Below are 13,537 nucleotides of genomic sequence, written 5' to 3' on the forward strand. Positions count from 1 at the left end.
CACCCTAGGTGCTATACCTGAGCTGTTTCTGCTCAAGGCTAACACTCTACCCCTTTGAGCCTCAGCTCCACTTATGGATTTTGGTTAATTGGAGAGTAAGACTTCTACAGATTTTCCTACCTGGGTTGGCTTCGAACTATGATCCTCAGTTCTTAGCCTTCTGAGTAGCTAAGATTACAGATGTGAGTCACCAGCAGTGCCTGGCCCCACCTGTATTCTTAGGTTAATTACTTCTTTTCTGTGGATCGCAATTTTCCCTTTACAAAATCAGACTAAGTAATCTCCAAGAATTCCATAGAGCAGGGGGTATGGATTAAGTGATAAAGTGCCTGCTTAGCAGACTCAAGGCCCAGATTCAAGGATTCACTACCAATAAAAATTAAACCAAAGGAGAAAAAAGGATTCATTGCCATCTATGAATCAAAGATAAACTATACACAATTTTAAATATGTAAAAAACATACCCAGAAGTTTCCATATTAATTAGTCAAAATTGCTGGCATTAAGCTTTGAGTACATTTAAGGACTATTTCTACCCCTAAAATTTTAAAGCTCTTTTACTACAATCAAAGGTATCCTTACTGACATTGTACAAAAGAATGTACAGAATCAATGACCTTGACCTAATCAAAGCTATGTTCTAGCTTTGTGAGTTGCACACCCCCTAAAGATATTCTTAGAGGACAGTGAGAAGAGGAATGTCAAAGGAAGCTAAAACAAAAAAAGAAAACATAACACATAATTTCACGTCCTTTTTAAATAAAAACACAATTCAGAGAAGAATAGAAAGAGCAAATAATTCAAAATAGCCTCAAGAATTAACTTTCAGAATATTTTCTGAAATACCAACTCTTATTCTAATCATTGACTTACCCTCAAAAATATTCCTTTCTCTTTTCTTTTCTTTTTTGGTCAGTTGTGGGGCTTGAACTCTGGGCCTGGGTGTTGTCCCTGAGCTCTTCAGCTCAAGGGTACTACTGTACCGTAGGCTTGAGCATTGTCCCTCAGTTCTTCAGCTCAAGGCTACTGCCCTACCCCTGGAGCTACAGCACTACTTCCAGTGTTGTATTGAGTTAACTGGAGATAAGAGTCTCATGGACCTCATGGATGTTAGTGCCTGGGCTGGCTTTGAACCTTGATCCTCAGATCTCAGCCTCCTAAGTAGCTAGGATTACAGGAGTGAACCACTGCATCCAGCTAAATATTCCTATTTCTACCTTTGAGTATGTTCTTTAATTATAAAGTTCTAGAGGGCCAACTCAACACTGACCTTTAGCTAGCTATACATATGGGTAATATGGAAATATTTCTAGTGAGAAGTATTTTCTTAGTTAAAGACCACTATTACAGGCTAGTTATGGCTAAAATCCCAACTACTTCTAAGGTAGAATGAGATAGAAAAGATGGCATTTTTTGGGTAGACTAGGCAAAAATCTAGAGGCTCATTTCATATTTTTGTTTGCTAAATTCATCAACCTTACGCCTTACGTGTGACTGAAATAAAAGGCCTGAAAGCCACAGCCCAGGCCAGCTCAATCCATGTCTACTAAGTTTGTCAGAGTTGGCAGTCATTCTTTTTTTTTGTGTGTGCAGATACTGAGGCTTATTATAATCAGGAATCTTACACTTTTGCTCAGCTTTTGCACTCGTGACTAACATTGTACCATTTGAGCCACTGTCCAGTTTCAGCTTTCTGCTGGCTCTCTACGGGTGAGAATCTCTCAGATTTGTCTGTCTAGACTGGTTTTGAATGGCAATTTTCAGATCTCAGCCTCCTGTATGGGCCACCAGCACTTATCTAGGCATTCTATTTAAGACTTTGAGACCCTGCTGCTTGCTTAAAACCACCCTGCAGCTCTATGAGAACTTACCATTTGGGTCTTTCCTGAACAGTGTATTCATGACGGTTGCATGCAGTTTCACACTGGTCCACTCTTTCACTATTAGTCCAGATGCCTGGAAGCGTTCCAGCACTCGATCAACTAATTCTTGCAGCCTGCAGAGATTAAAAAATTCAGTTCAGAAATCTCAGGAAACTCTTCTGCCTTGACTACTGATTCAATATAAATATGGAGTGTCTGCTCTGTGACAGCCATTGTAAAAATCCTGCATCAGCAGAGGAAGAGGCTACAGCCCTACCATTACAGAGGTCAGATTAAAGGTGGGAAGTCAGACATAACCAAGCACCAAAGGCTCACACCTTTAATCCTAGCTACTCAGGAGGCTGAGATATGAAGACTGCAGTTTAAGCCAACCAAAGCTGGTTACAAAACAAAGAAAAAGCTAGAGCTGTGGTTCAAATAGTAGAGTGCTAGCCAGCGCAGGTGGCTCATACCTGTAATCCTAGCTACTCAGGAGGCTGAGATCTGAGGATCAAGGTTCAAAGCCAGCCCAGGCACAAAAGGACCTGAGACTCTTATCTCCAATTAACTTCTAGAAAATGGGAAGTGGGGACTGACTCAAGGGTAGGGCAGTAGCCTTGAGCTGAAGAGCTCAGGGACAATGCCCAGTATGAGTTCAAGCCCCATGACCCCCCTGCCCCCCACATACACAAGAAAATAGTAGAGTGCTAGCCTTGAACAAAAAAGCTCAGGAACAGCACTCAGGCTCTAAGTTCAAGACACAGGACCAACATGCATGCACACACGCATGCGCGCGCGCACACACACGTGTGTGGAAATGAATAATTTGAATACATTATGGTGAGTGTTCAACTCTACATGTGAAGCCAATTTTCCACAGTAGGTCTAAAATGACCCTCAAGGACCAACCAAAGAAACAGGAAAGGAAAGACACTTCAGATGAACAAGTAGCATGTACAAAAATTCTATGGCATGCAAGACTATGGTGTTTATGGAAACTGCCAGTGATTCGCTATTGCTCTAACAGTGAGAGAAGAGGGATAATGGAGATAAGCAGTGGTCAGACAATGGGGAGCCACTGAGAAATTTTTAACAGGAATGTTGTGACTCAAATTACATTTCTGAAAGTTGACCCTGGGGCAGGATGGCCAGTGTTTCCAAAGCGGAATGTAGAAGGCAAGAGAGCCGCAGCATGGGGATCACGGGGGTGACTGCTGAGAAATAAGAAACGAGAAAGAACAAGCAAAACACACCAGGACAAATCATTCAGTCCTCACAAGTCATTCCTAGCTTCACCAATGAAGAAAAGAAGGTACAGAGAAGTTAGAAACTTCATATAACTACTAAGTGGCAGAGTCATCACTAAAATATAGACTGGAATGTAGTCAGTTTAGTATGCATAAGGGTTCTGGGTTGAATCCTCAGTAACACACTTGAGGAAAATTCCCTGGGTGGAAGCCTAGCTCAAACAGTAGAGCGCTGGCCCAGAAAGCACCAGGCCAAGAATTCAATGTCCAGTACAGATGAGGTGGAATTCCCTTAGGGGTTGGAGGTGTAGCTTAGTGGCAAAGTATGTGCTGAGCGTGTTCAAAGCCCTGGGCTCAATCTTAGCATCAAAAACATTTTTCTTTTTGGCAGTACAGGGTTTGAATTAGGGGCTTTATGCTTGTTGGGCAAGAGCTCTGTCATTTAGAACACACGCTCACCTTTTCACTTTTGTTATTTTTGCCCAGGCAGTCCTGGGCCAACATCTTCTTATTTAAACTTTCTATATAGCTGAGAAGTCAGGTGTGTACCACTATGCCTTTTATTGCATGAAATGAGTTCTCTTAAACTTTTTGCCCTGGCTGTCCCTGAATCTCAATCCTTCTGACTTCAGCCTCTCAAGCAGCTAGGATTATAAACATGAGCTGCCATGCCCAGCTCAGGACCTTTTTTTAATGAGTTGAAATTGTAAAATAAAGTTAAAAGTTAGAATGTATGCTGTCTGGCTTCAGAATCCATACTATCAAGGACAGCACTATACATGAGAAATGATGGTCTAAATTATGGCATGGACAATACAAGTGAGGCGAAAACAGATTCAAAAGAGCTTGATGAATAAAAGCAGGAACCCATTCAGACACAGCAGAGTTAGAAAAAGAAGTTAAGAATGGCTCCCAGTTGTGGCTATCAGTGACCAGCTGAGCCATTACCAAGATGGAGAGCTGTGGAGAATCAACTGCTCCTTGTTTTATGCTGTTTGGGGAGAAGAGTTAATACTGATGATTCTGCATCTATGGCATGAGATACTAAGGAAGAATACATGAATACAAACCAAGAGCTCAAGAGAAAAGTCTGGGATCATCAGTACTAAAAGGGTGGTTAAAAACATGGGAGAGGTAGCCAGGAGTTTGGCCTAGTGGTGGAATGCTTGCCTAGTATGCACAAAGACCCAGGTTCAATTCCTCAGTACCACATACATAGAAAAAGCTGAAAGTGGTGCTGTGCTCAAGTAGTAGAGTGCTAGCCTTGAGGAAAAAGCCCAAGGACAGTGCTCAGGCCCTGAGTTCAAGCCCCAGGACTAGCCAAAACAAAATAAAATATGGAAGAACTGGGTGCCAAGGGTTCATGCCTGTAATCATGATCAAGAAGAGAGTTCTAAGAAGAGCCTCTGGGATGCTTACCTATGTAAGGCACTGAGGAGAAACCAAGAGACACAATGATGGGGATGAGAAAGTAGGAAAAGGAAAACTTTAGGGAGAATCACAACAGGGAATAACCAATAACACTAGGAAAAAAAAATAAGATGAGAAAATACCTTATTTTCCATAGTTGGAAACCTATGTGTGTGAAAGCAAGGCTGTTGGCACACTGGAGACAGAAATCTTGTGACAAAGGACCAAGGGAGGAAGCAGGATGGGGGAGGGGAAGGCGACAAATGCATTTTACTCTTTTAAGAAACTTGAAAGGGGAAGGGTGTTAATAAGACCATACAGAGTTAAGGGATGGCAGCTTTTGCATCCAATGAAAAAAGTTGAAAACACTAATTACAATAAGCAATTACCGAACAGAGAGATGAAACTTGAAACCCAAAGAGACAGGAAGAGATGATGTGCTCAGAGGCAACAAGGACACGTAGGCAAACAAAACAATTGCCCGCCCTCAGCAGCTTACACTCCAGGGAAAAGAGACAGCAAACACAGGTGCACACACTTCCTTGGGGTGGTACTAGGAAGAAAAGGAAATAAGCAAAAGGGGAGCATAACTGGACAGAGCCAGGAGTGTACTACTTTAGAAAGAACCATCAGAGAGGGTCTCCTTGATAAATTGACATCATAGCAGAGACCTGAGGGAAAAACATTCTATAGAGAGAACAACACATGCAAACACTGGGGCAGGCATATGTGAGATATGACTGAGGAAGGACAACAAAGCCAATGCTGGAAGTGAAACAAGGTTGAAGTAGGAAGGACCAAGTCACACAAAACTGACATTTACTATGAATGAGGTAGGCTGTCCTTGGAGGATTTCAGAATCGAATGATGCTGCCACATAGAAGACAGTGGTGGAGCAGGGTGGTATCAGGATGGCAGGAGACTGCCACAAGTGCCCAGGAAGCTAGGGGCAATAGTGAACGTTAGGGGAATGACAGAATTAATTACAGATACACTGGAGTCAAGAGGCTAAAAGAACATGTACAGGAATCCATGAGAAATTCTGTAGAGAGGGAAGTCGGGTGATGAGATGGAAAGGCAGGCTACAGATGAGAGGCAAAGGCTGCTGCAAGTCAGGCAGGGTAACAACTATTCTTGGCAGGTCACAGGAAACGAGTTTTGAAGAAGCAGAAAGCGTGCACACACACACACACTCTCTCTCTCTCTCTCTCTCTCTCTCTCTCTCTCTCTCTCTCTCTCTCTCTCTCTCTCTCTCTCTCACAAATGAAGTTGTGAGAACCAGTTGAAATGCTGCCACACAAAATAAAGAGAAATAGGCCGGGAGTTTGGCCTAGTGGTAGAGTGCTAGTCTAGCATGCACGAAGACCCAGGTTCAATTCCTCAGTACCACATACACACAGAAAAAAGTCGGAAGTGGTGCTGAGGCTCAAGCGGTAGAGCTCTAGCCTTGAGAAAGTCCAAGGACAGTGGTCAGGCCCTGAGCTCAAGCCCAGGACTGGCAATAAATAAATAAAGAAAGAAAGAATGGAAGAAAGTAAGAAAGAAAGAAAGAAAGAAAGAAAGAAAGAAAGAAAGAAAGAAAGAAAGAAAGAAAGAAAGGCCTTGGGTTCAATCCTTAGCACAGCAAGGGATGAAAAAGTTGGGGAGGAAGAAGGGGAAACAGAAGAGAGATGTTCTTTTCTTAGTTATCCTAATTTCTTTTCTGGTTATTAAAATAAACATTTCCACTCATTACCTGACTTATGAAATGATAACCTCCCTGTACCACACCATAACAAAATCATATATATGTGTGTGTGTGTGTATGTATGTATATATATACACACATATATATGTGTGTGTGTATATGTATACACACACACACACACACACATATATTCAGTCGTGGGACTTGAACTCTGGACCTGGGCATTGTCCCTGAGCTCTTCAGCTTAAGGCTACTGCCCTACCTCTTGAGCCACAGTGCCACTTCTGGTTTTCTGGTGGTTAATTAGAGATAAGTGTCTCACAGATTTTTCAGTTCCTGGGCTGGCTTTGAACCGTGATCCTCAGATCTCAGCCTCCTGAGTAGCTAGGATTACAGGCGGGAGTCACCAAGCCCAGGTGAAATTATATTTTAAAAATAATAAACATGGAGCCAGGAGTTTGGCCTAGTGGTAGAGTGCTTGCCTAACATGCACGAAGACCTGGGTTCAATTCCTTAGTACCATATGCATAGGAAAAAAAAGCTGGACATGGTGTTGTGACTCAAGTGGTATAGCTCTCGCCTTGAGAAAAGTCCAGGGACAGTGCTTAGGCCCTGAGTTCAAACCCCACAACTGGCAAAAAAAAAAAAGAAAAGAAAATAATAATAATAAACATGTCCATTATAGAAAACATGCTCAACTCCTACAACTGAGAAAAATTAAATTTAAATTTGCATGTATGCACACATATATATGTATGTACGTATGCACATATACATGTACATGTCTATACATATATACATACATACATGCATACATACATACACATACATGCACATATATATTTATATCCACCTGAGTGCTGGTGGCTTATATACTGTAATCCTAGCTACTCAGGAGGCTAAGATCTGAGGAAAATCTATGAGACTCATCTCCAATTAACCACTAGAAAATGAGAAATGGCAACATGGCTCAAAGTGGTAGAGTGCTAGCCTTGAGCAAAGGAGCTCAGGGACAGCACCTAAGCCCTGAGTTAAAGCCCTACATATGACCAGAAGAAAAAAAAAAAAAGGAAAAAGAAAACATGGAAAGTATAGAAAAACTTAAAAAGGAAAACTTAACCTCATCAACAAGTATTTCTGTGGATGGTGAAATTATCAAAAAATCAAATAAGATACTGGGTTTTCAAAGTTTCTGAACAAATAACATCAGTTTAAATGACAAAATTTTGACTGAACATCACAATGTAACTTAGATCTGAACATAGATGCACACTCTAAAACCCACCTCAATTACAAACACAATAGAATGATGCCTAACTCTCTGCTGTTAGAGAAAAGTAAATTCCATGCAGGAACTAAAAGACACCCATTTCCAGTTTTGCCTTTTCTTTGTCTTTCAGAGAACTGGGACTTCTGTCAACTTACTGGCTTAGTCTTTTGAAGAAACTAAAGCCCTTCAAAAGGTTGTAGTCTAATTTTCTATTTTTACACAGAAGGAACTGACAAGTTGTGTTGCTCAGGAAGTGAAAGAAGCACCCAAATCCAAGTCTTGGCAACTGTTTTTTGCCATTATCATCTCCATGAAGGATGGCTCTTGCCTCATTCATGGCTTCATGAACACTGCACACAAATTAATGCCTGATTGACACAGTCGACTTGATCAATAAACTGATGCTGCTCACATATGTGTATGAGAGGGTATTAAGAGAACACATGGGGCTAAGAATGTAGCTTAGAATGCTTGACTAGCATGAATGAAACCTTGGGTTCAATTGCTTAGTACTACATATACAGAAAAAGCCAGAAGTGGTGCTGTGGTTCAAGTGGTAGAGTGCTAGCCAAGAGCAAAAGAAGTTCAGCAACAGTGCCCAGGCTCTGAGTTCAAGCCCAGGACTGGTGGCCGGGGAGGGAGGGGGGTTGCAGTCATGGCTCAGGTGGTAGTGTGCCTACCAATGAACAAAATTGTCAGACACCAGTTTCACTCTTGGTCTCAAAGAAAACCAAAGAGGTATTTGGGTACAATCTTAAGTTTCAAGTTGGATATCATGAGCACTATATTCAACCAAGTCACCTTATTTCTTATTTCTAACAGTATGTTCTTTCCATTCTTACTTGATTGAATTAAGTCCTGAAGTTACCTATGCCTTCACTTCTTCCTAAGAATTGAATGTAATATAGGGTTACAATGAAAAAAATAAGCTTTATTATTATTATTTTTTTTTTTTTTGCCAGTCCTGGGCTTGAGCTCAGGGCCTGAGCACTGTCCTTGGACTTTCTCAAGACTAGAGCTCTACCACTTGAGCCTCAGCACCACTTCCGGCTTTTTTCTATGTATGTGGTACCGAGGAATCGAACCCGGGTCTTCATGCATGCTAGGCATGTTTGGCCACTAGGCCAAACTCCTGGCCCCAAGCTTTATTATTTTTAAGTGGCTCCATCATGTAGCACTTGGGAATTATAAATAGAAAGTGAGAATTAATGCATTAAATCTAAGCTCTGAATTTAAAACTATGATAGCTACACATTACCCTAGCTAGCTGTACCATGCTAGCACTCTACCACTTGAACCATAGCTCCTTTTTTGCATTTGTTTTTGTTTTGCTGATTAATTGGAGTTAAAAGTCTCACGGACTTTTCTGCCTGGATTGAAGCCAATCCAAGGCTTCAAATTGGAATCCTCACATCTCAGTAAACTGAGTAGGAATACAGGTATGAGCCACCAGCATCCAGCAAATTAATTCTAAATTAAGGTTCCTTAAGGTAAAGCCTATTTTCCCCACATTTATATCAATTTTGATACTTAGCAGTGCCTGGCATTTTGTAAACACTAAAGCATTTATTGTGTATATATTTATCCTTTTCCCAGCCACTTCTTAGCACCTTTACTGATCTCTTATAATGGTAAAGTTGTTTATAAAACTTTTATTAGTAGACCGTTAGGTTACCTGCAAATAATGAAAATGGTGTCTTCAATTGTGTCTGTTTTATAGCTTAGCTATTCATCATAACAGAACAAAATATTTAATATTATAGGTATTACAAGAAGTAAATGCAGTCTATTATTCAATATAATTGTTAATTGTTACTCTAAAATAGTATTTGTCTATTAAGTTATATAATGTTAATTTTTATTTTCTGAAGTTTTTTTTATTAAAAATGAGCTGAATTTGATGAAACATTTTTTAGATATATATTTAAATATTGCTTTTAAATTTGACCTTTAGATAGGAATATTAGATTTCCTAGTTTGAATTCATCTTGCACTCCTGATATGATGGAACAGTCATTTTACTCTTACCCTCTATTTTTATGAAGTTGCTAAATCAAGCAGATTTTACTATTTTTTTCATCCAATTATCGATTCTCATTGCTACTGCTCTAATTTGGGCCTTCTTTGCATCTCCTCTAAACTACTGTAATGGCTTTTGAATATTCTGTCTTGTAGGAACAAGTCACATCTGTAGTATATACTTGTTTTAAATTTGTTAGAACCATTGGGGAGAAACTAGGTACTTAAAACTCTGGATATTGCTGAACACATACAGTCTTATTTCTATTTTATAACTTCCTGAATAAAAGTTTTGCACATGTTTTATCAAGTTTTCCACATACCTAAAAAGGATATGAATTCTCTAGTGCTAAGTGTATAATCCCAGAGTATTAAAGTAGTCTGGGTACTATCCATGCCAAACACGTAACAATTATGCCAAAAGATATCCAGTGAACGCTGTGTACATGGAGTCAGTGCTTATGAATCAACTAAGATGGGAAGCATTTCATTCTCAAAGCTTTTCCTCCCACTTTCCTTGTTATTAGTAGTTCTGAATATTAATTTTTTCCCAATAAGGTCAAAAGGTACAAAAGTATATGACTGCCAGTGGGAAAATAGGGTACAGAAATCAGGTTTTGGCAGGTTTTCCATTTTCATGTGTGTGAATTTTTAGTGTAACTGTGGGGATACAAAACACTAATGCAGCCAGGCGGGCACAGTGGCTTATGCCTATAATCCTAGCACACCAGAGACTGAGATTTGAAGATCAAGGTTCAAAGCCAGCCCAGACACAAAAGGACCTGAGACTCTTATCTCCAATTAACTTCTAGAAAACCTAAATGGGGCTTGGCTCAAGGGCAGGGTGGTAGCCTTGAGCTGAAAAGCTCAGGGACAATGCCCAGGACCAGGGGTAGTGTGGTGGCTTTGAGCTGAAGAGCTCAGGAACAGCACCCAGACCGAGTTCAAGCCCCATGACCCACAAAAACAAAAACATAAAAAAACCAGTAATGCAAGTCAAAAATGTTTCAGTTCGGGGCCAGGATCATAGGCTACTGGTAGAGTGCTTGCCTAGCATGCAGGAAGCCCTGGGTCTGAGTCCTCAGTACCACATACACAGAAAAAAGCCAGAAGTGGTGCTGTGGCTCAAGTGGCAAAGCACTAGCTTGAGCAAAATGTGTCCAAGGACAGTACCCTGAGTTCAAGTCCCAGGTCTGGCCCAAAAAAAAAGAGTTTCAGTGAACATGTTTCAACAGTTCAACTTTATAACAATTATAAATAAACCTGTTACATTTTTCTGGACAATGCCAACATTTGAATTTTTTAAAATAAGTAAATTTCATATTGATGACAATTAAATGGTGTTTGTAGCATTTTATTATATAGCAGATTCCATCAATTCATTCTACTTGTCTGAGTTGTCCTACCTGCAAGTACATGCTTTTAATGTTGTCTGTCTTCTGTGCTATTCCTGTAAGTTTACTATTAAGATATACTAAGCTACAAAAATAAATAAATAAATAAAAGTTGATGTGGGGCCAGGAGTTTGGCCTTGTGGTAGAATGCTTGCCTACCAATCACAAAGACCGGGGTTCGATTCCTTGGTACCACATGCATAGAAAAAAGCCAGAAGTGGTGCTGAGGCTCAAGTGGTAGATCTCTAGCCTTGAGAAAGTCCAAGGACAGTGTGCAGGCTCTGAGTACAAACCCCAGGACTGGCACACACACACACACACAAAAGTTGAAGTATTGGCTTCATGTTCTTAAGAAGACGTGAGAAATGCATTTTGCTAATGGGCCAGGTGGAGACTTGTGTGGGTAACAGGCAAGACATTACAGCATGGAGTTCAGCAAGCAGATCCTAAAAGGCTCCCAAAACAAATTCCTTACGTGGGCAAGCATTAGCCAAACACCAGTAAGTACAGCTCCATTATATCAGCTCTGCTTCCAAAGGAAAAATATGATCTAAGTGGTTCTAAGAGCCAAGCACTTCATATTTAATCATTTTAAAGGACCTTTTCATTTATAATATGTGAGAGCATATGAACAACACTCTTTCTACCATGCCTCTTGCACTGAGCTCCTCTTCATACACAAAGAAACATACAAGATTGAATGAACCTTCAAAACAGGGCCATGCCTTACTTTGTATCAATTTACACAGCCTTTAGAAATATCTAGCACAAAGACTTTCAAACAAGTTTTCATTGTTTTGGATTGGTTTGTTTTTTAGTGGATTGGTTCGTTTTTTTAGTACCTATCTTGGGGCTTGAATTCAGGGCCTGGGTGCTGAAGATAGCGTTTTTTTGCTCAAGATAGTGTTGTACTACTTGAGCCACAGCTCTACTTCTGCCTTTTGCAAGTTAATTGAAAATAAAGAGCTTCATGGACTTTCCTTCTCTGGCTGGCTTTGAACTGCAATCCTCAAGTTCTCAGCTTCCTGGATAGCTAGGATTACTCAAAAAACTGTCTTGATTCCATTGGTGGAATCAGTGGTATTTCACCTTTAGTGTACAAAGACAACAACACCAAGTATACAGAATGTGCTGACCTTGTGAGACAATGAAGGACGTATTATCAGAGCCCTTAGCTTTCCATCAGTGTGGTGAGCAAGTATTAACTAAGTTAAAGATGAATACATGCAATCTATGAACTACATATTATGTGGAAAATGAGCTGTGGAACTTGAGGGCAGGGAACAGGAAGGGGAACCTGGAGGAAAGTAAAGGAGGAGGCGGAAATATTGTCCAAATAAAGAAATGCACTCATTATACCTGACTTACAAACTTGTAACCCTTCTGTATGATACCTTAATACTAATAAAATTTTATCTTAAAAAAGATACCACCTGGGCTACGAGTTTGGCCTAACAGTACAGTGCTTGCCTAGCATGCACGAAGACTAGGGTTCAATTCCTTGGTACCACATACACAGAAAAATGCCAGAAGTGGTGCTGGGGCCCAAGGACAGTGCTCAGGCCCAGAGATCAAGCCCCAGACTGGCAAAAAACCAAACCAAAACAAAAACCTACTACCTTTCCATAGTTTTTGTTTCATTCCAACATCAAACCTTTTATTCTCTATCATTGAAGACCTATACAACAAAAGGTCTAAACATTAAAGCAAAAAGGTCTGCCAAATAGCCAATTCTGTATAGACATAATTTGTCAATTTGACAGCCTATGCATGAGTTACTAAGTTCAATCCTCACCATCAAAACTGTGTGTGCATGTATTTTTTTTTTCTTGCCAGTCCTAGGGTTTGAACTCGGCCTGCGTACTGCCCTTGGACATGTTGTACTCAAGGCTACTGCTCTGTCACTAGAGCCACAGCACCACTTCTGGCTTTTTCTGTGTACGTGGTACGGAGAAATTGAACCCAGGACTTCATGCACGTTTGGCGAGCACTCTACCTTTAGGCTACACTCCCAGCCCACGCATGTACTTCTGTGTGTGTAGTTCTAGCACATTATTTGCCATTTTTTTTTCCTAGGGTGACATTTGGGCTAGTGGTATAAAAGCTGCAGTAAGTAAAACTATTCGCACCTGAGCATGAATTACAACATGATATATTTTTCACTATACCTTCACAATTTTTAAAACGTTGGTTTCATTTACTGTCAATGAAGTAGCAACAAGTATTAAATTTCCTCTTTTGAATATGTAATTTTTAAATATTTGGTGTGGTGAGCCTGGCAGTTTGTGAGAAGTACTTAGTCTACATACCTAAGTAGCCTGCTAGAGAAGCACATGAGTGCTGTCTGAAGTGTGAGCTGAACTAGTCTTGGTCCATGGAGCACCATTTTTAGTTGAGCATATATCAGTTGAAAGAACTGACAGACAAATTGTAGTTATACAGACTTAGCTATTTGGCAGACAATTTCCCAAAAGGAACTTCAAGGAAAACCACTGTCAACATTTTCTGCAAAATGAGCTTTCAGGTAAAAATTAAGAGTCTTAGAAAATGTGTATCTACTCCTATAAGGTTGACACTCCCAGTGCTTAAAGATTCTAATGACATTGGTAGAAACATTAACTTCTTTTTTCGTCATCATGGGGCTTGAA

At 40.3% G+C, this 13,537-nt stretch overlaps 1 protein-coding gene across 1 annotated transcript in view; it reads right to left on the reverse strand.

Moving 5' to 3' along the window:
• Nucleotides 1-13,537, reverse strand: part of Ascc1 (activating signal cointegrator 1 complex subunit 1) — an 86,051-nt gene that overhangs the window by 26,403 nt on the left and 46,111 nt on the right. The window contains exon 7 of the mRNA XM_090346506.1: nt 1,872-1,996. Within this exon, the coding sequence (XP_090202632.1) occupies nt 1,872-1,996 (125 nt within the window). The remainder of the gene's footprint in view (nt 1-1,871; nt 1,997-13,537) is intronic.

Source organism: Megascapheus bottae, chromosome 15 (assembly GCF_031878675.1).
Source record: "Megascapheus bottae isolate mThoBot1 chromosome 15, mThoBot2.hap1, whole genome shotgun sequence".
Taxonomy (NCBI): Eukaryota; Metazoa; Chordata; class Mammalia; order Rodentia; family Geomyidae; genus Megascapheus; species Megascapheus bottae.